This window comes from Saccopteryx bilineata, chromosome 4, assembly GCF_036850765.1.
Source record: "Saccopteryx bilineata isolate mSacBil1 chromosome 4, mSacBil1_pri_phased_curated, whole genome shotgun sequence".
Classification (NCBI taxonomy): Eukaryota; Metazoa; Chordata; class Mammalia; order Chiroptera; family Emballonuridae; genus Saccopteryx; species Saccopteryx bilineata.
Genome location: NC_089493.1, coordinates 280,964,459 through 280,990,071, shown reverse-complemented (window position 1 = coordinate 280,990,071; position 25,613 = coordinate 280,964,459). Strand labels below are relative to the sequence as shown.

General features: G+C 45.1%; 1 protein-coding gene across 1 annotated transcript in view; it reads right to left on the bottom strand.

Moving 5' to 3' along the window:
* Positions 1-8,469: 8,469 nt before the first annotated feature.
* The window catches only part of GRIN2A (glutamate ionotropic receptor NMDA type subunit 2A), a 409,746-nt gene continuing 392,602 nt past the window's right edge, over positions 8,470-25,613 (bottom strand). Inside the window, exons 13-14 of the mRNA XM_066274896.1 lie at positions 18,992-19,230; positions 8,470-12,155 (exon numbers count right to left, since the gene is read on the bottom strand). Of these exons, the coding sequence (XP_066130993.1) occupies positions 10,356-12,155; positions 18,992-19,230 (2,039 nt within the window). The 3' untranslated portion in view covers positions 8,470-10,355. The remainder of the gene's footprint in view (positions 12,156-18,991; positions 19,231-25,613) is intronic.

The window sequence follows — 25,613 nt, the reverse complement described above, 5'->3', positions numbered from 1 at the left end:
AAGGCAGGCCAGAGCCAGGGACCTGGGAGAAGGAGAGAAGCTTAGGCAACATTTGGTCCACAAGCATTTTGTTTTCACTGGTCAGTGGGGACAAGAAGTTTAGCTAATCATTTATGAGGCAAAGAAAGAGAATTTTTTTGAGGGGGGCGTCTATGTCTGGCCTTGGTAAACAAGGGCGACATCTGTGAGTCATATATGTCACATAATGAAGGGTGGCTCTTTGCAGTACACGCCGCTTCCTGGCACACACAAAGGAGGGAAGGTCTTTAACCATCCCCAAAATCACAATTCACAGGGCTTTTTGAAATTTACCGTCATCCGGAGTCAAGACTGCAGGTAGGAGGGCTGCACAGGAAATGAGGTCCAGATAAAGGGTGGTGGCAAAGAATGCAGCTTAAATCCTGAGGCCAAACCATGGAATCTTCTCAGTTTCATGCTTCCCTCTAGATCCATCTGGTGCACAAAGGGGGGGGGAATCGAGTTATGGCTGCTTTGTAATAACAAGCCAGCCTGAGATATCAGTGATGCTCACCACAGCAACGATGATGACAACAAAGACCATAACTCCGTTTCTCATTTTCATATCAATTGGCAGAAATTATCTTTATTAGAAAAATGAAATTTTCCTGTATTTACATTTTTACACCATAGGACTGGGCACTTTCATTGTCTTGGGAGTTATGTACAGATCAGTTTGCACACACATTTCAAACCCCATTCCTTAAAACAGTTGCTAACACGTTGAACAAAAAGAAAAGACATACTACAAGAAGACAACCATAGTATATACTTCCTCTATCATAGAAAGGTGTTAAGCAAACGTGTAATTTAGTAGCTATGCTTGGAAATATTTAATACAGTTAGTAGCACTTCCTCATGCAGTGGATTAAAATATGACAGATATAAGCTGCTGTGATTGGTACGTGAACATCTATTCCCAAATGGAGACCACTGAGTAGAGCACACAGCTTGCTTTGGGCTCCGCCATACAAGAGATCAAGCTAGTTCTGATGTGGGTTTTGGACTGTGTTTGAATGTTTCTGTGACTGAAAACCCTCTATATGGACTTCAACCCCATTCATGTTGGGTTAAAGTAGACTCAGACATGGGTATTTAAAGCTGTGTCATTCAATTTCTCTCTTGTGGGTAGTGACCAGTTCATGTCTTATGCAGTAAGTCTTCTAACACATGTGAAAGATGAATAGTTTACCTTCTTTTTCTAAGAAGGTCATTATTTATGATTTGCATGATCTACTTCTTATTCAAGCCACCAAATTAACTCACTGAATTCTTTCTGAATACTCAGTTTGAAATATATATACTATACATAAACAAATACACACAAACATTCCATTACGATAAACAACATTGAATTATCCTGACTAAATAATTTGGCAGGTATATGGTTTTAACTTTGTTTTAGCAGGGGGAATGAACAAGATTGAGATTCATAGTTAAAAACAACTGATTAAAAAATCTTTGGGGACTCTCAGGCTTGGAAAGTGTGTGAGCCACATCGAGCCATGAAATTAGTTATATCGAGGAGTTTACTGAATTTTTTATGAAAATGTTATTTTTGACCTTATCTCTTATTTGGAAAAAAAAATGGCAATTGACATACATCCTTTGCCAGTGAAACATTTGTGAAACATGAACGTTATAAGTGCTATGTTCATTTTCCCCAAATCCATCAGAATTTGACCTCAAATAGTTATCTGAATCTTTAATTTCTAAATTGGAACTTTTCCTTCATGGTGATGGTCCCAAAGCTACAAACCTAATAAATTCAAGATTAAAAAAAAAATGAAACAAGGTTAAAAAGTCAATACTGTTCATTTATTTGAATTAGCTTAAGTGAGAATAGAAATAATTCTATAAGTCTTAAATGGCTAATGTAAAAACCAAATTTAATTCAAAAGACTGTAATTGTTTTCTGTGGAAAAACTGACCACGTTTTTATATATCTGGACCTTCACTATTTGTTCAGCTATCAATAGTCTTTGATTTGAGCCCTTTAAAAGCTTAACACAGCAAAATGTCAGATCAATGAGAAGTATTTAAAATGCCAAAGACAAACTTATGTTTGCTGGAGTACAATTAACCTTATTAATTTAAAAAGGCAGCTGTGGTATTGGCTACATGTTATGTTAATATCCTTTTGAAGGATCATCTTAAATCCTTTCCAAAGGTTTGAGAGAGAATTAAGTGGAAGAGGTTATGACCAGGGCTACAGCTAATGAGGAATGTTCTAGAATTGCAAAACTGTAAACTCAGTATTTCATGGATACGGTACAGAAGAGGGATGTCTGAGTGATAATCTCATTTTGCCTTGTTTCTTTCTGCCTGCTGCTGACATCTTATTTGAGGAAATTAATCTGAGAAATGATTCCATTTTAAACAAGTTGGTCTCTGCTCCCTGGGTAGTCATGTGCTTTGAAATATGGCAACAGTGAAGACACGCCACTGGCCAAATTGTTCTTCTGAGTGTTCTGGTCTCTGCACAGCTCAACGTCCCTGGGAGAATGTGGTCATGCACTGCGGACACAATAAAAGGATTGCCAAATAGCTATTAAATAATAATAACCTTTCTGTCCTAAGAGACCTTTTTTTCCCCCAGCTTGAAACAGCTAGAGAATTTCTCAGGGATGAGGACAAAGGTGCTTACATTAAGTGAACTGACCGTCCAGAAGGACTGATTCACCGAACCCTCTAGAAAAATCTTCCTTCAGATCCCAGATCAGTTTCCTCATCTGTAAAATGGACCCAGTGTGCCCCCTCCCCTCATAAATATATGTGGCAGGAGACAGAAGTGTGGCTACAACATGGGAGGGGAGTGCAAAAAAAGAGTGCATGGGCTCAGTGTCTTTGCTTACACAATGCATTAGACACTATGTCATATGGGACTCCTAGAAACCTAATGGAAATATTCCAGTTCAACACTCTTTAAAGAGACGAACTGAACAAGCATTCACTGATTCAACAGTTATCTTGATGTCAGTGACCAGGAAAGTAACTCTAACATGATATGGAAAAAAACAAAACAAAAACAAACAAACAAACAAACAGAAACAGACCAAGAAGGAAGAGCAGTCTTATTAGCTGGCCCTCCGTCATTCTGACCACCAACACTCTTGGTCATTTATCCAAAACTCTATTTCCCATTCCCTGTCACACCTCAACTCTTATTCTGTCTGCTTGGCAAAAACCACCAAACATCTAGATGAAACAGAAGGGACAGTTAGTTGCAAATAACAGGACCTTTTTAAAAATGAGCCAAAATGTTTAGTTAGGAGAACTTTCGTGGGGGGGGCCACAAGGCAATATGTGTGCACGTGCATATGTGTGTGTATCCACACACATGGGAAAACATACTATTTGCATATGTTTAATGGGATTAGCCCTGATGTCTACGGAGAAAAAAAGGAGAAAGATATTTAAGATTAGGCACATGCTAAGAAGAGAAAATAACTCTCCAGGAACCAAAAAAAGTAAATGCTGAGTGCAGGCATACAGAAGAGAGACACAAACAGCACTTCAGTCCCAGAAAGCACTGAGAACAGCGCTGAGATAGATCCCCAGGAGTTCTCCACGTGCCTCAAGCCAGACGATGAGGGGAGGACACTAACCAACTTCCTCACCACGGAGGCTGAATAAAGCTCAACAGAGAGCCTTGGGGACCTCTAACCAGCATCTCTCTCTCTCTTACTTCTATTCTGACCTCTCTGGAGGAGATCAGGCACTTCAAGAATATTCCTAACGTTAGGGATCTATTAGAAAATTCTTTTTACCCTCTGATGAGGCTGACATCAACCTGAGCCTCAGTTTCCTTATCTGTAAAATGGGAGCAGACTTACACCCTAACATTATTTTGAGAATCTCATTCTAGGACATGCCTAGAACATTGCGTAGACTCAATGCAGATATATTTTAATATTTCCAAACTCAACTTCTGAACCCCGGCATGTACAGTGAGTGGATAAGCAATGAATCTAACATTCCAGTGAGCAAATAGGATGGACAGAGACAAAATAAGGTCCTTCCCCATCCACCGTCTTCCTGAAATTTCCTTGCCCCGTTTTCTCTCGAGGGCACCTGGTGTGTTCTCTTTCACCAGCCACAACAGTAGGCACTTGGACTCAACAAGGAGTTCTCCCCACTCCCTTCCCTGATACATTTATACCCTGAACTATCGGAAGTATTCTTCACAAGTCAAACAACACAACCGAACACAAAAGCTTTCGGAAGTAGTCTTTTTACATCACGGTCTATTTTTTTTAATCCTTTGAGGATTTTTTTTTTCAACCTTTCCTTGAAGCACATGTCATGAAGCAGAGCTGGGAGGAAGCATGATCTGGCAAGGGCTAGAGGACCGAGTAGAGTCAGAGCTGAGCCTGTCTGTGCAAAATGTGGGAAGGGCAAATTTATTCACCCAGTAATTGGCGCGTAGGTTTTCTAAACACTGTCTTTGAAGGTTAAAGTAATCAGTGGCAACCCCAGGAGCCCTGACTAGATTCTCCAAAGTTACTTACAGATCTAGGGAAGGGTTTTTCTGTTTGTTTGATCATGGAATCAGATAAATCTTTATTTCCTAGCAAGAACTTTATTTATCAGTTCTAGTTTCTACATTTACTCCGTGTTTGCATTTCATAGGTCCTTGGTTGTTATCTTTTGTATTAAAAAACTGAATTTCTAGACCCGGTGCTACTATGGGAAGAGACTTTATTTTCTATATTCTTTGCAGCTCCCTAACCCCAAACTGGCCGTAAAAGGGGAATATGCTCAGTCAAGTGCTCTCAGCCCATCCGTGTCCTTCGACAGTCCTTGGCTCATGAGAAAGAGAACCCTATCCTCTCAATGGTCACTGCCAGCTTTCATCTTTGGTTTGAGGTTTTAAACTATATCCTTCATTGACGCTTCCCAGGAAACAGGTCCCTGAGAAAATTTTTTTTTCTCTTTTCCAAGACAGGGAGCTCTGGGGAGCTTAAAGGAAAACTAAAATGCAAAGAGGGATGCTTGAGTCTGAATAAGGCAAGAGGCAAAGAAAGACAGGTCAGTTCTATGAGGTTCTCTGTCTCCAGGCTCAGGGGTACTCAGGAGGGCACCCATGAGAAACCCAGAAACGACTCAGCCTGGTGAAGAGGACCAGGTTGGGAACTGGGCCATGAAGCCGTGGGTTCTAGACTGGCATCTGATGATGCCAACAGATCACTGATCCCTTGGGAACTTCTTTTCCTCTTCGCTTTCTTATCTCCCCTTCCCTTCCCCCCCAAATCTTGGTGCACTTCTTTAAGTTATGTGATTCTAGGGCCTTTCTGGGCAGGCACCTGTAGCTGATACCCTACCGAGAGTACTTCTAGCCACAGAAAGAGTGCAGGTGGGGAAAGAGGACGAGGAACTTAACAGGAGCTAGGCCCTCTGATGGGTTTACATTAGTCACACACATGTGTGCATCAGCCTTGTTGTCAGGAGCAAATGTGAGCAGTGTCCACTCCACAGCCCTAACTCCAGAGATGTTTTCAAAGAAGGGGTCAGGAACACCGACTCCCAAATCCTGTTTGGCTCTGTCACCCTCCCTGGAACTGAGATTTTACAAAAATAGTGTCCTCTCTACATCAAACATCATCCCATCAATAACCAGAATGGGTTTTTTCCATGTGTTAACACCATCATCACCATTTAATTTTTAACATAAACTTTACATTATGTACAGTTTTTTATTTGGCTAGTACACTTATGTGTGAATTGTAGAAATCAAGCATGTATAGTATATACATGTGTACACAGGCATTTGTATTCACAAGATAAGTGCATTGGGTCATCTCCGATCTCTAGCAAGTGGCAAGCTGACCTCATCGGGTACAATTTGATACCAACACAGCACAATGGAAAGGGATCGGATGGGAAAGGGGAACTGCATACTGGGGGAACTTTTCAAGTGTAGACCCCACTTTCAACCCTGTTCACCAAAGGAAGGTGGGGGTACCCGGAAGTATCCCGTGCCTGTCTCGCGGGAAAATAAACACAGCTTTTGGAATGAAAGTTGTGTTTACAGAGAACCCTTAACTCACTTTAAACATCAGCCCATGAGTTTAGCTTCCACCTGCTCGGTTCTGTTTCGTGTTTTCAGCTTGAAGGCCAAAGACATCCATTATGGCCCTGGTCAACACAAACAGCCTCTACTACAGAGACAGCTCATGCCCTCCCTTCCAAGGAGGCGTGCACAACAGCAACGCCCAAAGGAACAGTCCAGGGGTGTGCAGCAAGCTAACAAACACATTCCGCTCTTCTGAAAGATACTTAGGTTTCTCAAATTAATATTTATTTAGGTCTCAAACTGCAAGGGCTTTCAGTGTAAGGTATTTATTTTGTATGACAACTGAGTATTAAAGCTGCAGTTTTTAGGTTTAAAGGAGATAAATTTTTAATCACCATTTAATTAACACCAACTCCCCCCTCCCCCCCTTTTCATTAGCGATTCTATTTGCAAATAATTCAGGGCATTTGTCATTTCCTGAGAAGGATGCAGAATATTAAGTACACATCAGCGGCAGACATATCAAATAGAATAAACAATGTGTGACTGTGCAGCGGCCGTGGCTCTTTTGACTAATTAGCTGCCTTGGCTAGAGTCCCATTTAAGCGAAACTATTTCATTTGTAAACAAGGTGTAATTTTCTTTCTTCTTTTTTTCTCCCCTGAAAGTAAGCGTGAATTGATTTAACTGATTTTACGGCAATGGGTAAATCTCAATGCATCCATCAGAAAGGCTAAGTTATGTTTTCTTTGAATATATGTACCCTGATTTATTAATGTCATCCCATTACCATTAATAAAAATTTATTAAAAAAAAAAAAAAAAAAAAAGGCTAAGTTTGCAGCCTTCTCAGGCACCCTGTGAGACAGGGAAGAGAAAGCACGCAGCACTGTACTCTATGGGACACCCGGTCATGGAGCTGGCTGAAATCATGCAGTGGGATTTGCAAAGGATGAAAGATTAAAGCGTGGGGAGATGACAATCCCACACTCCTCCGAAGCCTCACTGGCTGAAAAACAGATCCAGCGGGGACTTGCCTAAGTGACCTAAGAACCTGAGTGTGTGACAACAAGGAAAACTATGTTCCAGAAACTTAAAGGTTTTCGGGAGTAGAATTCATGCCTCAGAGGACTCTCCTGTTAACACAGAACATTGTAAGCTGGTTGCGTGTGTGGAATATTACCCGCGGGCAAGAACGTGAGCATTTGCCTTCAGGTGTACCTGGTGGGTCCTTCTCAAGTGGAGAAAGCCATGCAGAGTTAATGAAACGTGATTACGAGGCCAGCTCTGACTTGCATCAGGTGAAACTCAGGCACGAAATTGGGGTCAGAGATCTGGCCCGTTGGCCTCCACACATCTAAGGCCACAGAACCTTTGGGATGGACCCAGGGTTCAGGGTTTCCTATCTCATTCTTGTCACCTCCCATGCGGTAGGCGTCATTTACTATTGAGGGTTATGGTCCCCATATGCTTTTTCCAAAGATCGGACAGGATGTGGATCACCTCTGCATAGCTCTGAGATATCACCTTCACTTGGAAATCGACCATCTGATCACTGGTTGATTTTGTTACGTTTGGGATCATCCCAATTTAGAGTCAGTGAATTAGTGGAAGGGGAAAACTAAGTATTTTTTTTTATAAAGCATCCAATTCTGATTAATTTTTAGAAAACTGGGCATGAAAAGAAGTCTATTTCTTTCAGTACATTACTATCGGTTCTTCCAAATGCCACATTTTTAGTTTCTTATCCAGAGACATATGGGACTAATAGCAGAAATCATGCTGTTATGAGAAGGCTTTGGGGGCCATGGAATCACTCTACATGTAAATGTGCACTCTCCCTGGAGATTTCTGTCACATTTAGCAGCCCCATGAATTCTGAGGACACTACAGGAAGAAAACGTCCCTTTGGGTTGGTGACATACCGCTGCCCTGTCCTCTGGGGAGACTTTTTCATTCATGTGATGGTAAGACATGCCAATGTTTTGGGGAAATAGAGGTGATCCCGGCTGGAGGAAGATGGGCCTTGGATACGATGCTTCAAAGGGCAAAGGCAGAATGTGCTAAAGACAATACCATCAATGGTATGCCTCAGGTTGGAAACCGGGTGACTATTCAAAGTTCTTCACTCTAGGCTCCTCCATCACTGGGCCAAGGGGCAGCAATGGGGCAACTCCCATGAAATAAAATGCAGGGGCTCAAGTACATCTGTCATCAGCGTCTAGCCAGTCCCTTCTTCCTTTCGACCTCAAAGATGATGGGAAACCTTCTCGCCCATTGCCTTCCTCTGTCTCTTTACTACTGACTGAAATGGGTTGCAACCAGCTTTCATCGTTAGAGGAATATTGTAAGTCAGGTGCACTTCTCCAAAGATGGAGCACTCAATGAGTCCTCCAGCTCCAACAGAATTATTCCTGGCACCTGCCCGCTCACAGGACAACACGACCTTCAAAACAGAACACACCGTGAATAAAAGAAATCAGATAATTTTTCAACCTGTTGCTCTGTCCGCTTTTCCAAGAACCCAAAACAAAATGCAAGAGGAAACAACGGTCAGGCTAGTTTCCCTTTGGTTAGGGTCCCTGCACTATGTCACCAAAGCTGACTGAGGCACTGACAAGACTGATGGCTACTTCTCCAAAATATATTCCAGGGATGGTAATGTATTTAAAACACACTCATTACTAAGCTAGAACTATAGAAAATGTTTCATATTGTTTGTGGGCTTTATAATAGTTAACCTTTGAACTAGAAAAGTCTGGTCTGACAAAGTATCACAACATAATAACTGTCCTTGTTTATTTATTTAGGTACTTTGCTTGTGCCAGGCACAATGCCAAGAGCTTCCCAGGCATAAAGATTCCCTTCTCTGCCCCTGATTATGTTCAGTGAGTATGATTTCACATCATACATGCACAGGTTTGAGTAGAGTAACAATGGGATAATGGAGGCAACTCGGAAATGACAAGTGCATTGAGGAATTTTTCATCTTTCTCTGCTGCTGCTAGTGAAACAGCCTCACTCAACAGAGCGAATATTTCAGAAGAGAGAAACCACTTGTCCCACTGACGTTTACCCACAGTTTGGAGGATGCTCAGGGTAGATGCATGAGTGTCTCATGTTTTGGAGGCTTATTATGATTTGAGGAGGCTGGGGGTGGAAACGAGTGTCCAACTAAAATCTCATGACGTTAGAAACATAAACCTAAAACCATGCTAGCCTTCTGCAGACAGATGGCATCGTACTTCTTACAGATCACAGCACACATATGGCTGTTGGTGCATGCCACCAAATTCACAGCCCTGGGAACAGCAACACACAGTTAATTAGATGCCACCATGGCTGTTCGGGGACTGAACGAGTTACAGTTACTCTGGGAGGAAAGGGGTAACAGATACTATACAACCCTGAGTCATCACCAGAGGGGAGGGGATGCAAACTTACGTACACAGGAATCTTCAGGATCAACTATAACGGCTGCTGTGTTACTGACAGAAGATCCACACTTAGATATCGAAGACATAAATGTGTTACTTTTCGCAGCTCTGAACAAGACCATCAAAGCCAAGGGTGAGAGGGAGTTTGTGAAACTACACAAATGGACATCCAAAGAGATTCTTTTAGCTCTCTGCCTGAGGGCCCTTCCGGCCTCTTACTCCAGATGTGTCTTGGAAATGGACTATCATGAAGGTAGCATTGTTAGCACGAAACACACTGGTTTGCTAGTCTTTGGGGGAGCCTGGAGTTCTAGGGTTGGGCCTGGGCTGTGATGAAAGGCATGACAATAAAGCTGAAACGGTTACAAAGGCAAACCTCCTAATCTCTTGCACAGGTCAATCTCGCTACAGTGCAGATGCATTCTTAACTGTTGTATTTGGTCTGTGTCAGATTTACATGCATACCATATTGCTTATTCTGTATTAGAGAAACCGTTAGGCATTTTTGAAGAGGAAATTACATGATGGACTGGCTTAATGAAATTTGGAATATAGGAAATCAACAACATCACCATTGGCATCCAAGGCATCGTTATTACCAACATACCTAGTGGGCATGTCCGGGAGACTTGCCCTTGTGTTTATTATTTTTGGTTAAGGACTCACCTATCTGGTATCTGCCATTCTCAGCACACACCTCACAAGATTCCTTGAGTGGAAGACTATTGCATGGAGCCATGTGCAAAAGAACCAACAACAACATAAAAATACCTTCCTAAATCGTCTTCCTCTTTTGCAGGGCACTATTGGACATCCAACATTTTCCCCTCCAGAACGTTGGCCATTATGCATGTTTCCCTATAGATAAAACATTAATGGAAGGTTTTAAACATCAGATTCAATACTAGGCATTTTCTTGTACACGCGTCTATTGCTGCAGGAATTCAAAACCCTGGGGGTAGAGTACATATTATTCTTATTTGCAGCATAAGGCATAACATGCTCAGAAATATACACATCGTTGTGGCCTCTACTGTCCCTGGAACAGCACGATGCCGTGGACCTCAAGGACGAGCGAAGATAGCTGTCGTTTGCCGTCTGAGATGGCAAGGAGTGTTTATAAGGGTCTGAGGGGCATCTCCCAATGACTAAGCGTTGGTCATCCCCGTAGGCGTGGAGGAAAGGATTATCGGAGGCATGGTCAGGCAACAGAGACTTGCTCCGCTTGCTGTCCTCCAAACCCTGGGGGAAGAGGGAGCCTTTGTTCCCCAAGAGTTTGCTGGAGGGGACACTAATGAGACTCCCATACAAATTTCCCTCCAGGAGCCGTTCCCTGTCCTTGAGGCTTATGCTCCGAGAGGGCCTGCTGAGGTCCAGCTCCCTGGGCTTGTCCAGGATGTTATCGTAGGAGTGCTGACGGCTAATTCTCAGCTTGTTCTTTTGGAACTGGAGGGCATTGTTCTGCGCCCAGTCCTGATGGTAGATCTCCTCCTGGGGGGCGGGACTGCCCGTCTCCTGCAGCATCTGGTCTTCGTCGATGTCGTAGAGGTTCCCCATCCGTAGGCAGGCGTCGCACTTGAAGGGGGACCTCATGGTGAAATGGCCCGAATAGGTGGGCAGGTTGGAGAGGCAGCCCCTGCAGTGGGTCGAGTTCTGCCGGTATCGGTCACTGCCCTCGCTGAGAGGGGAGCTCTTGTCTTTCAAGGTGAAGTGCTTGGAGTAGAGCTTATACTGGTCATTGTTGGGAAGCCCGTCCTCATTGTGCAGAGGGTTCCTGTTCACGGGCAGCGTGGAGTCCCCTTTGCGGAAGTTCTCGTTGTGGTCCGGGTAGGCATCTGGGAAGTCCACGTTCTCAGGGAGGGACATGTTTTCAACAAACTGGGGGGGATCTAGGTGGAAACTGGGCTCCTTCTCATCATCGATGGTGTAGATCTTGTCCCTGGGGGAGCTCGCTTTGGTTTTTAAGTAGGAGCGCTCAACCTCGCTGCAGTCCTTGGGGTACTTGGAGGCCATCGACCTTTTGAAGTTGTCCTTGGTCTTGTGGTTCTTATTATTGTCAGGTTCTCTGTGGCACGTGGTACGGCTCGAAGCTTCTGAAATGTCCGAGTGGGCCACCTCTTCTGGAAGGTACCTGGGACTCTTTAGGGAGTGGGTCCTATTCTCCAGTGTTCCCTCATCCCTCTGGGACATGGGGTTCTGGGTCAGTGAATCTTGGCGAAGAGATTCCACTGATTTCTTCCAAAGCTGCCGGGGCCTAGAGTTCCCTTTGGATTCCGTGCTCACGGCCACCTCCACTGTGTTAGGGTTGGACTCGTTGAGGGTCAGAGGGTGCTGACCCTGGAAAACATAGTTATTAAGGTTATCCTTGTGCCTGTTGGCCACAAACGTTTGGAGTTCATTCATGTTGTCCCCAAAAATGCTGTCTTTCCCCTGAAAGGACCTATTGTCTGAATATATCAGGTTTCCCTTATCGGAAACCATGTCCATGATGAGGGAACCTCTTTGGATGAGGTCAGCAGCTCTTTTGGGAGAATCCATTCTTGAGGAGTTCATGTTGGACAGGTTGGAGATGTTTTTGGCTGACCGGAAGAGTTTCAACATGTTGCTCTGAGACCCAGTCAGATTGAAGTCCGGTGACTTCTTTTTCTCTTCGATGTGCACCCCATGAATGCAGCTGTAAATGCCCTGTGGGAAGTGACACAACACACCATCAGCAGCAGCAAGCACAGGGAACCACTTTGCACCTGAACTCTACCTGCAAGGTGAGACCTGGCCTTCTTGTCAGAGCCCTGGAAAAACAGTGAAGTCTAATCTGAAACCTGATAATGTTTCTTAAATGGATGAGACCAGTGGCAAAGCATCAGGCTTATCTTGTCTCTCTGGCTCAAGATTATCAGACACTTTCACACATAATCATGCATGAAGTTTGACGAAAGGTATCAATGCATGCTCATATAACTATGAGGTCTTAGTGCTTCCACACAGACATGTAAGGATATTGAATCAACCTTTAAACACTCATGCTGCCAACTTATGCTTTTTATTAAAGTTACCCAGAATCATCTTTGGAATTTGGATACCAGAGAGTCGGCTGTTGACAAACTAAGTTGTCTAAAAAGGAGCACCTATTATTAATTCTTTTAGGAGATTACTTTTACCCAAATACTGAAGCTATCAATCAAATCACGAGACCCAAGCAGGTCATTCAAAAAATCTTTTCTGATTATGGCTAGACATTGAAATTTATGGATAATCAATCAGACTATTTTTTTTAGGAATAGACATAAACTCTGAGATAGAAAGAGCAGTTGTAAGGGATTGGTCTTGCCACCATGTGGGGACATTATCTTGAGAGTGAAGCCATCATAGAAAAATATAGAACCCAGGGGAGAGAGAAACATGATACAGATGGAAACTTTGGGGCCATTCTCGAACTTTTCTCTTACCCCACTCAATATATTCTTTGTCTGTTTGTCTGTCTATGAATTTGCTCAACATGAAGTTGGGTTTTAGTTCTGAAGGACAGTGGAGAGTCCTGGTGACACAGTGTGCTATATTTAAATCCACCTGGGGACCGAGTGACTCAGGGACTCCTGGGTAGCTCAAATATAGGTACGTCCATCTATGTCTCTTTGTTTTTTTGCTACAGTTTCTTCCATTCTTGAAAATACTATTTACTTCTCCTTAATAGTATCTCAGAGGACGAATGCTTGATGCATGCTATGATCGCAGGCAAGAGGGCACACTGGCATGATGATCTGTGGTCCCTCCTTCCCCACGCCTGCTCTCAGTTTGGCAGCTGAACCTATAAGGAACAGTCAGATCAAGCCTGCAGGACTTGACCTGGTCCTCCCAAGACGAATGAGGAGCCAGCCCAAGTAGGGGTTTGTAAAAGCAAACGTGGCAGCTGCTGCTGGCTGTGGCATAAACTCGTGGAAAGTATATGTGATTAACTGTGGACACTGATAATAGTGGCTCCATCAGTTTCCCGTGGTGGGACAAGTCTAACCCGCAGAGATGCTCAAGGGACTGTGACTGCCTCAACCCTTCTATGTTTTTCTTGTAGTTTTCTAGAGAGAGTCTCCGCCCCAGCCTTCTGGGAGAGGCAAACAGAAAAGCCTCTGGCTGTGTGTCTGAGAGTCTCTTTCTTCGACTCCCTCAAGCCCGGGCTGAATGGCCCTCGCGTCAGGCCCGTTCCCCCTTCCTGCAGCCTGGTCTTTAGTCTCCTGCTCTGGGTCCTGTGTGGCTGGCTAGTCACCTGTCAAGAAGCACCATCTCCTCCTCCTTGCCGTCAGGGTGGCCGGATGCGGAAATCATACCAACGCATGCATATTTCACACAGCACAGTGCTTCGGAACCTTTTTTGTTGTTGTTAACCTCTGCTTTCTTTACCCAGTTTAGTAATAGTAATAATCTTATTCCTTGACCTAGAGGGACTGTGCTCTGATGGGTGAAAATCAGGGTGTCTCCTCTATGTCTGAACCAGCCAAGATCTCTGCCTCTTCTCCTTGTTGTTAGTATAATGAAAACAGTAGTTTCAATTTATTTTTTCCAATTTTCTATTTTCTTTTTTAAAGAGGCATCAGTGTTTGAGATCAAAGAAGAATAGTTATTCAGTCTTTTATTCTACTGAGCCCCTCTCTTTGCCCTAGAGAGTTTGAGTACTTCCCTCCGCCCGTTCGCCGTCAGAGCAGCATGGGGCCATCTGCTGCAAGGAGCCGGCATCTCTCCGTTCGGAGAGGCCAACCGAGGAGGTCAGGGGCTGAGTCTTGTGTCTGGAGATGAGAGGACGGCGGCTGACTGCTCTCTCTCCTCTCTGGTTTCCCAGGCACTAACTCACAGGACACAGTGAAGGCAGCTCCCAGGGGTGTCTGCCCGGTGAAGACACAGGAAGGCGTCAGCATGACAGACACAGCCTGTGCCCCGGGTTTTGGTGACAGCGTTCTCCAACTAAGTTGACCCATCTTCCAGAGGGGCTGCTGAGGGAAGGGGTGCACACTACAGAACAATGGGAGCAGTCGGAGACCTAGAACCCACTGGATGAGGGTCCCAGCTCCACCTCGACTAGCTCTGTGACTTTGGATAAGCTGTTACATCTTTTTGAGCCTCCTTTTCCGCATCTGTAAAATGGGGTTGTGTAGTCCTCAGTTGGGGGCCCAGGCGAGATAAAACAATAAAGCAAGCAGAGTATCCGACGCAGTGGGGGGCCGGGCGAGTGTGGGGGAGGGGGGCCAGCGGCTTGGCCACCCCGGACCTGCCCTTCTCTGACTGCCTCACCTCGCCTTCCAAGCTGGAACGAGCGCACAGGGCCCATTCCATCGGCGCTTCAAAGAAAGGCCGGATGCCCTTTATTGCCGAAGGTTTGTTCTGGAAAGCCGCTGTGGCTTCCTGGTTAGGTTAGATGAGCAGCCCGAATCCCTCCTTCAGAGCCAAATCCCTGCAGAGTTCTTTCTTTTCTCCTTTCTGTTATTCATACATTCCGGCTACATTTTATGGGTTGGAGAAATAGGATGCCCTCACGACTCCACAGTGGGCTCAGCTAAAATCGGCAACGAGGACTCAACATGCTCGTCCAGGCAATCTGCTCTGCTCCCGGCAAGGGCCCTGACCTCTCAGAACATCCTCACTGGGGCATGGGCCCACTGTCCTTGGAGCCTGGGTCTGGTCCCTCAGGATCTGCTCTGGACTTGATGTTTGTGTCTCTACCGCCCTCAGATTCATATATTGAGATTGTAACCCCTCATATGATGGATTTAGGGGATTCAGTTTGAGAGGTGCTAGGCCACGAGAGTGGAGCCCTCATGAATGGGATCAGTGTCTTTATAAAACAGACCCAGAGAGCCCCCCCTCTCCCACCATATGAGGACATAGGGGGATGTCTGTGACTCCAAACAGGTCCCTCACTTGGCCATTTGGATTCCCAGTTCTACAACTGTGAGCAATCAATTCCTGTAACTTGTAAGCTACCGAGTCTGTGTTAGGGCAGCCTGAATGGACTCAGGCAGTGTCTGTGTCTGTCTGCAGGTCCCAACTGGGGGCTAGCCGCAGGCTGCCTTCATTGCCTCCAGCCTTCTCATCTGCGCCCAGGGGAGGGGCCACGTTCCAGCTCCCTGGTCCTTGTCTGCGCTGTGTCTCTCGCATCCCTCACGTCTCGGGAGACAACTTATGTGGGTGCCAGTGAGTATGATTTTCCATATGAGAGAGAATGCATGTTAGGAACCAAGCCAAGGACATCCCACAGCAGCAAGAGGGCATCGTTCTGTGGGTCATTGGAGACAAAGGCCACAGCTGTGGGGGAAGCCTGGTTCTAATGTTAAAGAAATGGCTTCTTTGAGCTTGGGCCTCTCCCCGGGCACTGCCAGAGTGCATGGATCTCAGGTTTGTGTTTGTTCCAATTATCCAGCAGCTCCCCAAGGGACAAGCCCATAAGGAGGGCTGTGAGTCTGTTGAGTGGCAATATCTTAATGTCTACGGTCTGGCTGGTCACAGTGCTGAAACGAGGACGGGTAATGGAGAGACCCGGCTTATGTGCTGAAAACTCTGCCTTGGGGTGGAAGTGAACTTCAGAGCATCCTGATCAAAGTCCCTGAGAGAGGAGTCTGAACCCTGAAACTGACAGAAACCTGTGGCCCAGCCTTGCACACACAGACAGGTCTCCTCTGTCGCACTTGGTTTTGTTTTTTTTTTTCTGGCATGTGAGACAAAGTGAGAAAAAACCTGTTGTTTCCAGGAAACACAAAGGGACCCCAGAACGGTCCCATTCTAACCTGTAGGGCCTCAGCTTTTCCACCTATAGGATGGGTATGATCAAATCCACTCCACTGGGTATTGTGAGATTAGAGGGAGTGGCCCAGGCTCTCGTTTACACCACAGGCAAAATTCATTGTGTTGTGGTCTTGAATTGTAAGAAATTAGGTTCTTTGCTTGGGAATTCCCCACTGAAGTGTTTTGTTTTGTTTTTTAAGGAAATGATCATGTGTACAAAATAAAGACACTTTTGTTGCAATGTGTGTCTTCTGCACACATGTAAGGGGGCACATCTGTGACTACGCACATAAGACAAGCTTTAAAGGTGTGTGCTGGCCCCTGACCAGAAAGGAAGAACTTTTATTATTATGATTATTTTTTAGCAACCCAGAAGCCCTTCTCTGCACCGCATCAGGGGCTAGGCCCATTCTTAGTTCCCCTAACAAATGAGAGAGGGATTTATTAGGGGAGCTCGGAATGAGAAACACACATTAAGAATGAGATCTTTTTTATTCACACGTATCAGGCTGTACTTGTTTTAAAAGGCAAATCTGGGGAGAAGGAGGGCCAGTGCTCGGCAGGGCTCCCTGCAACCTTCCAGGGTGGGAGTAGCAGCAGCTGGGGGTCTCCAAGGGGCACAGGAGTCAAGCCCTCGGTGCTTCTATGGGGAGGGGGGAGGGGTCCACTCTCCCTCAGGGAAGGGAGGCTGAAGTTCAAGGTCTAGCCTGTCCAGCTGCAACACAACAGTGGCCGCTACTGTGTCTTCCGTCTCTCCCCCACTTCCATTCTTGGAATAGGAGTGACAGATTTAGTTCATTTCTTATAATAATGATCCTATCAACTTGGCTTCCTTAATGGTATCCCACACAGAGGAAATACTCTCCCAAACACAAACAGGATTTACAAGTCAATGTAACAGTGTGTGTTTGCTCACGATAATCCCAGAATCCTTTGGATATGGAAAGCCTTTCGTAATTGGCAGAGAGAATTAGCTTCAAGTTGGCATATCTAACTGCATGCATGCGTGTTGTTATTTTTAAGCAATCTGTGTGTTTAGATGCCATCAAGCTAATTAAGAAATGCTTATTTGCACAGAACTCAAGTTTATAGTGTCACTGCCTGGAGAAGAGAAATCCTCCTCCCCTAAGCTCACGTGTACGTTCTGAATCTCCAAGGTTCTTTAAATCAACAAGTGCAAAGAATGCACAAACTCCTTTTAAAACAGTTATTTCGTTTTCTCAGTAAAACTCGGCATATAAAATTAGGTGTTTTCAACCAAATATTTTCCACCGTGTTTTAAAGTCTAATCCATTAAACTCTTTCAGAGTGAAAAAATTCCAAGGTAAAAAAATAGGAGAAATAGAGAGATAAATAGGTTGAATAGATGAATGGATGGATGGATGGATGGATGGATGGGTGATTGATTGATTGATTACCCGATAGATAATGTTATACTATGTTGGAAGATGAGTAAACAATATGCATGTATGTGCTTTTATTGTGATGCAAGTAAGTAACTAGATTGTGTTGAATATGTAAACATCACGTGAGTTACATGCACATATCTGTTGTATAGTTTGATTTGTATCAGATCTCGTGTTGCTGTGTTTGATATTTGTTGCGTATGTAAGAGGGCATGGGCCCTGGCTGGCACAGCATCTAGATTCAAATCTTGGCTTCCCCAAGACCGTGTGTCCCTGGGGAATTCCCCTAACCTCATGAGTCTTGAGTTTTCCCACCTGAGACGTGGAGATAATTACAGTCCCTGCCTCATAGAGTTGGCTTGTAGGTTAATGCCATGGAGAGCATTAAGGTCTTACATGGTGCCCAGCACACGAATGTGATGCACAAATATTTTCCATGATTGTTATCATTACTGGTGAGTTATGTCATATGTACCTTCTATGGCAACACAAACGTGCCACATACGGCAGCATACTAGGAGCTTTCCTTGTATTGCATGTGAGCTGACTGTCGCATGTGTACGTGGCGCTGTAGTTTATGTTGGGTGGAACGTGTATTTTGTTTCGTCTGATGCGTGTGCACATTCTCGTGGTTCTTCATGTCTGTGTTTCATCTCAGGCTCTGCCGCATTGCCTATGCTCTCTGTGTTTTGTTAGGTGTGTACGCACCTGGCGTGACGGTGCGTGTCGATTATGTTTTGTCATGCACGTTCTATTGGAGTGCGCACACACGCCATACCATCCTGCGTGGGAATTTTAGTAGTGTGGTGTAGCGTGTCTGAGTGCTAATGGTGGAGGCCACTGCCTGCTTTGTTTGGCCCACATGATGTTTTGTGTTATTTAAAAAATGGAATTAGTTACTAATATTTAAAGATGGAAAGGTTTCCTATAAAATCAGATGTCTACTTTCTCTTTCACAGATAACACCTGAAATATTGGCTCTGCATTCCCGTCCTCTGCTGAGGATGACTGCCCCCTATAGGGGAAGGAAGCATTATGCAGTCTGTCATAGATCCGCGGATTCTCCATTGATCCCTCCGCTGACACCAAGGTTCAGAAGCTCTTTCTCATGCCATCGGTGCTATCTTCCTCATGCCCAGCCTGCTTCACCCATTCCCCTTTCCTTTCTGCTTCCACAGTCATCTGGGTTGCAGACCCTGGCTTATAAATGCCCACGGTCAGAGAGGGAGGGGAGGGATGTACAGACCCCCCTCCCCCGCCCCCAGGGAGTCAAGACTCCTGAGTCTCTGGAAGCCCGATGCTTTCTGACACCCGTTCCTACAAAGGGAAGTAGCCGCCGGGGGTACTGACCCTGCTGATGGAGAAGAGCAGCCCTGGCCGGTCAGAGCAGACGCCCGTGAAACAGAAGCGCAGCTTCCAGTAGAAGAGGTGCTCCCAGATGAAGGTGATGAGGCTGAGCGCCATGGCGGCCGCCAGCATGTAGAACACGCCCGCCATGTTGTCGATGTCCAGCTGGCTGCTCATCACCTCGTTCTTCTCGTTGTGGCAGATCCCCGTGAGCCACAGCGTCTCCAGCTCCTCCATCTCACCTGCACAGGAGACAAGGCCCGCGGGCGGTGAGCACAGGGCGTGCACTTTGGGGCAAGCTCCTTGGGGGTGGGGACAAACATGTGTGACTATGGCTGTGTGGCCTTCAGACAAGTTTCTGAGTTCTTCCGGTCTATGTCCACTTACCTGTTGAGTGAAGATAATAATAATAATAACAACAATATCTGTCTAATATCATTGTAGGAGGATGAAATGAGATAATGTGTGGAGAATTTGGCACAGTCTCTGTTTTGGTTTTTTGTTTTGTTTTGTTTTTTTGTTCATTATCATTATGTTCTGCCCATCCCATTTTTCTCTATCCTCACCCCAAACACATGATCTAATCCTGGAACAGGACTAGGGACAAACTGGGAACCAGGGTGCACAGTGGGAAGGCCCACAGCGCAGTTACGACTTCATCACTACTAGCTGTGTGACTCTGGAGCCCCAGTTATCCAGCCTGTGAAACGGGTATAATACTGCATATTTCCTAGATTTGTGGTGAGGATCAAATGAGCTCACATAGGCAAAATTACTAAATGCAGTGCCTGGATCACTTCTTGTAAATCGTAGCCTTCATGGGATTGTTGTAAAGGAAGGCCCCAGCGCAGTGCCTGGCGCACAGTATTCCTCAAATATTATCAGTTTCTTCTTTCCTCCGCCTTTAAAAGAACATCCAGCATTATTTCAAAAAGTCACCCACAAGCAGCGTGTGCACAAAGCCTTGATTGAGAAGAGACGTCCCAACTGGCTCTGAATGGCCCCTTGCACACTAAACACTTCCCCACTTCAGTAAGCAATTAAAGAACCAGGTTGGGCTCTCAGAGGATAAAAGAGCAGGCCTGCTTAGCATCGTTTTGTCTCTCTTTTATGTGCATTTTATCCAGTTGCCATTTAGGAGGATATTTTCTGATCTCAGTGTCCAGCAATCACACTAACTGTCTAGCAATTCACTAAACTTTGGCACTTAGATTGTGATTCAGCCCTTACAAACTATTTTTCAAGAACAGTGAAAATCAAGGAAGATGCATATAATGTTAAATGGAAGGTAGGAAGGACTACATGTATATTCTCTAAGATGCAAGAGACATGCAGAGAAAAATAAAAAAAAACTCCATGTTTATTTGATCTCTTGTGAAGAAATTACTTTAATGATTGCGTTTAATTGCTCTCTTTTTTAAATTTTTGTGGTATCAGTGTATATTGTTTTTGGTTTGTTCTCACTCTTGACTGATTTGGCGGAACATAGAAATCTAAGTTGACAATTACCTTTTCTTGACCTTTTGAAGTTATTAGTTCCCTTCTGGTCTAGACTACAGGTATTATTAGAAGTCGGCTCATAATCTAATTATCATTACTCGCTATGCAATTTTTATTTTCTCTCTACTTGCCTTTGAGAATTTCATTTTGTCTTTGGGGTAGAATCTAGGTGTGGATGTGTCTGATTTGTTCTGCTCTGGACTTACTGTGATGCTTCAACCTGGTGACTCATAACTTTAATTCTGGGAAAAGCTCACCCATTGTTGCTTTGCATATTCACTCTCCCTATCCTATCTGTTTAATAAAGAATAGACTTTATTTTTTGAGTAGTTTTAGTAATAATGAAAAACTGAACAGAAAGTACTGAGTGTTATCATATACTCCCTGGCTTCCCCTAGATTTCCCCTATTAACATCTGACATCGGGGTGGTAAAGTTTTTATATAATTTATGAACCGGTCTCAATCATTATTACTAACTAAAGGCCATAGTTTACATTAGGGTTCACTCTTTGTGCTGTAGTTCTATGGGTTTTGCGGAACGCGCAGTGTCAGGTATCCACCATTATAGCACAATACAGAAAATTTTCACTACCCTAAACATCCCCTGTGTCTCACCTATTCATCTCTCCCCCACCTCCCACCCCCACCCCAACTCTTGGCAACCACCAATCTTCCAACTGTCTCTCCGGTTTTGTCTGTTCTGAAATGTCATGTGGTTGGAAGCACGGAGTATGCAGCCTCTCCTACAGGCTTCTTCGCTGGACAGTACGCACTTCAGGGGCTTCTGTGTGTTCTAAGTGGCTAGGTAGCTCCGTTATCTCTACTGCCGAATAATAATCTCTCGCATAGACGTGTTATTTGTCCATTCACCTACTGAAGGACATCTTGGCTGTCCTCAGGTTTTACCAGTTATATATAAAGCTGCTATGAACATTCATGTGCAGGCCCTGGCTGGTTTGCTCAGTAGATAGAGCACTGGCCCGGTATATGGATGTCCTGGGTTCAATCCCCAGTCAGGGCACACAAGAGAAGTGACCATCTACTTCTCTCCCCTCCCTCCTCTCCCTTCTTTCACTCTCCCCCTCCCACAGCCAACGGTTTGATTGGTGTGAGTGTTGGCCCTGGATGCTGAGTGCTGAGGATGATGGTTCAGTTGATTTGAATATCAACCCCAGACAGAGGTTGTCATGTGGATCCGGTCGGGGCGCATGTGGGAGTCCGTCTCACTATCTCCCCTCCTCTCACTTAAGAAAACAAAAACAAAATAAAACAAAAAAACATTCGTGTGCAGTATTTTTCATGGACATAAATTTTCACCTCATTTGACACGTGGTGAGATTGCACGGTAAGACTATGCTTAGCTTTGTAGGAAACTTCCAAAGTGACCCTGCCATTTTCCATCCTCACCAGCAGTGAATAGGAGGTCCTGTCGCCGCCCCCCCCCTTCCTCGCCAGCAGTGACTAATGCTGTCAGCGTTTTGGATTTTAGCCATTCTAATAAGGCGTGTAGTGGTATCATAATTCTCTAATGACATGTGATAATCCTAGCTTTTTCTTCTGAAAATTTTTGCTTAAACTCTTCTGGCTCTTCCATTCTATCCTCTAGGTTATTAACTTTGTTTTACTATTTTGCATTCCTTTATCTCTAGGTCCTGCAGTTAGAGAATTCTTATATTCTCCAGTTCATTTACTCTTTCATTACTAAGATTTAGCTTTATGTTTTAATTTTCATCCATTTTAATTGTGACATTCATCTGGCTCTTTTAAAATTCTGCCTGTTCTTTTTTATCAGAATGTCCTACTCTTCTGTTATTTTAAAAACTTTTATATTTAATCACTTGAACCCTACAATCTTCAGATTGTTCTCTGCCCCGACCCCCTCCTTGCTCCCTTAGTTCGTGGGGTTCCCGATTTTCTGGTCGTTGTGTGTGCTGACCTTCCTGGTGAATTACCTCCCTGGGATATTAGTAACTTTTGATTATGAGATAATCGTCAGCAGGTGTTTTCTCCCCTACAGCCCATGGGGCCCAAGCATACCAGGCTGTAGCAATGTCCCCAAGGTGGGGTTCTCGGTTTCTTCCACCGGTGGTCCCAGGGGCTTCCAGTGTGCCAGTTTTTGTATGAAAAAAAAATTACTGTAATTGCTGCACCATTTAAATAGTATACATTTAGACCTTCCATACTCATTTCGGTTTTAATTTCTCACTCAGAGCTTCCAAACAGATGGCAAGCCTTCTTGTACTTGCTCTGCTCTGATGGACATTTTTTTCTAATCTCTTTTTCACAGATGCATTGACTCCTGAAGGTCTTAGATTTATACAGTGGTATCATTTTCTATTCCCTTTGCATGATTCAGGGTACCCCATGTGGCTCTTAAAGTCCTGTTCTCCACCCTACAGCTGTATTACCTTAGGCTGCCGGATCTCCACTGAAAAGTACTGAGAATATCCCATTTCCCTTCTCTAAGCGTGTCCCTTCCTTTTCACCTTGACGGTGCATTGTGTAAGTGTGTGAGGTGTGAGTGTCTGTGTGTGTGTGTGTGTGTGCAGTTGCTTTTCATCCTGAGCTATGTGTTTGTCACAGAAGGGGGCTCATGTCAATTTGCTTCTCCACTGAACCACAAGCATATACACATGTTTAACTTGTGGTCAGGATTTGAACAGCATATGTATTTATGGAAAGAGAAAATAGGGAATGTGTGTCTTTGTGAATTCTCCACTCACAAAGAAGGGTACAGGCACAGTGATGACAAGGGGCATGCTGATTTCAAATCCTTTCCTTCCAGCAACCTCAGTGCTTTCCCACAGTCACACGTCATGGAGGCTCTGTCATGTGACCCCACTGTCCACCCAACACCCCTGGTGACAGACGGGAATCTCATGCGCACTTGAGAACGCCCTTGCGTCCATGGGAGTTACACCTGTTCGAAAGCTCTTCCTGGATCTGTCTTCAGGGAGGAAGACATCGTGTCTAAATTCCATTCCCGCTCCGAGCCTCACGGTTTCCAGCAGCGCTTTCTCTCCTCACAAAAGCACCAGTACTGTCCTTTCAAAAATACAGTGTGCTGTTGACTCACCTCCCTTTAGAGTTCCCGAGGACACAAAGATCGGTCCTTGCCCCATGTTGTGTCACATTCCCAGCACATCTTTCGCTGGTGTTCTCTCAAAGAAAGGAGGGCTTGTATGCCTGTAACAGGGTCAGTCTGCATATCAGAAACATCACCCTGATTTTTTGCACAGGGTAGAACATGAAGATTTTCCTCTGCCCTCTGCCCACACAAGGCCTCTGCTGGACTAAGTCAGCTTGCTAAACCAGACCTGCACCCTGAACGGAGAACAAAACATACAAGTCTCAATACCAATCCCAGCCTGTCCGGTCATTTTCCAGTTAATCATTCCTGTCTCGTAGCCTTCTGCTACGAGCATGCTGAACTGGAGTTCAAATACTTGATTTCGTTTTTAATTTACTCAAGTATATTGCAATCTCCTTGAGGGAGACCGGGGACTGTGCGCTATGATGTTGGTAGTTCTCATGGCCCGTAGCACATAGTAAGCACTGGATCTGCATTGTGCATTTCTGCTCCGTTCCTCACACCCCCAGGCTTACACTGCGCAGCACTGTGAAGAGGTGAGCACTGTTGGTGAGTGTTTCTGCCAGCGATAGAAAGAAAACACAGAGCAGAAGGGAACTGGCCGTGGACTGGAGAGTGGAAGGCTGGGAAGTCCGCGTGTCCTCAGCGAGAGTGAAGCAGCCAATGCCATTTTTGCAAGGAGCAGTTCTGTGATGTTCATTCCGCCGTCAGTTGCTCCATTACAAAGAGGCCGTGCTCCCTGTCGACGTGATCCTGTAAACTGGAGCTGGTAAATGGGACAATTAACTGTCTTCCCTGCAGCAGACTCATTCTTGTTGGAAAGACAAAAGCTAAGAGGTCTCCTGGGAGCAGAGCCTGAGCAGCTCCGGCTTTGCAGCCAGGCCCATATTGTCTTCCTCCCTCCGCCTGAGAGCGGAGAGCTCTCTCCCTCTCTATTTATACCTCTGGTGACAGACGGGAGGCTCATGCGCACTGGAGAACACCCTTGCGTCCATGGGAGTTACACCTGTTCGAAAGCTCTTCCTGGATCTGTCTTCAGGGAGGAGGACAATGCCAGCACAGGTGTCTGTGCCGGCCTCTGAGGCCTGTGCCATGCCAAGGACGGCTGTGTGTCAGAGCAGGGTTTCACCGCTCTCTCTCTTCTTTCATGTTGCCAGTTCAAAGTCAGAGTGGTGGGACTTTAAGAGGCAGGAGCCAGAAAGATGTAAACTCTAAAAGGGAACAGGCAAGGATAATTGAGACAGCGCTGTGTGTATGTCCGAGATTTGCTTCCATCTGTAGCTTGGGTGCAAGAGACTGCATGAAACTTACAGAATTGGTCAGACCAAGTCCTGTCCCGAGAGGATACAGACGGCGCAGGCCCGCGCATGCGCACGGTGTCGCACATGATCCACTCACGCGTTTACAAGGTGGAAGCCATGGGTTTCAGATTTGTAAAAAGGAATGAATGAAAATTCAAGTAGACACCATCCAGGAAATCAAAGAAAACACTAGACTGAATTACGCAAGCTAGTGCCCTTTCCTGAGAGTTTTTTTTTGGGGGGGGCATGTTGAATCACCCTGTAAGGTCCAGACAATCAGTGGAGGTAGGAGAAGCAGACCATCTGCATTCAACTCCCACCTTCATCCCATTTGATCTAGATCCAGATACTCCTCTTATCTATCCATCCCCACACCCATTCATTTATCTATTTTTCTATTCTTTTATTTAACAATGTTACACAAATTCTGTTCTGCTTCGGGCTCTAGGCTAGAACTCTCAAAAATTAACCCCCGTAGCCCCCATATCAACTCGATGTGACTGAGGGGCCATTATCACACCCCCTTGGAGAGGAGGCACAGAGAGGCTAAGGAACTTGCTCAGTCTCTCTGAGCGCCAGTTGGAACACCTACCTAACGAAGGACAACAGTCTTTCCCATCCAGGGGTTTTGTCGGACTTCGATGAGCTCACATGCACAGAGTGCCTGGCACACACCCATGACACGATCAGTACTGCTGGTGATGACGTCATTTCCTGCCTGAAGCCAGGGAC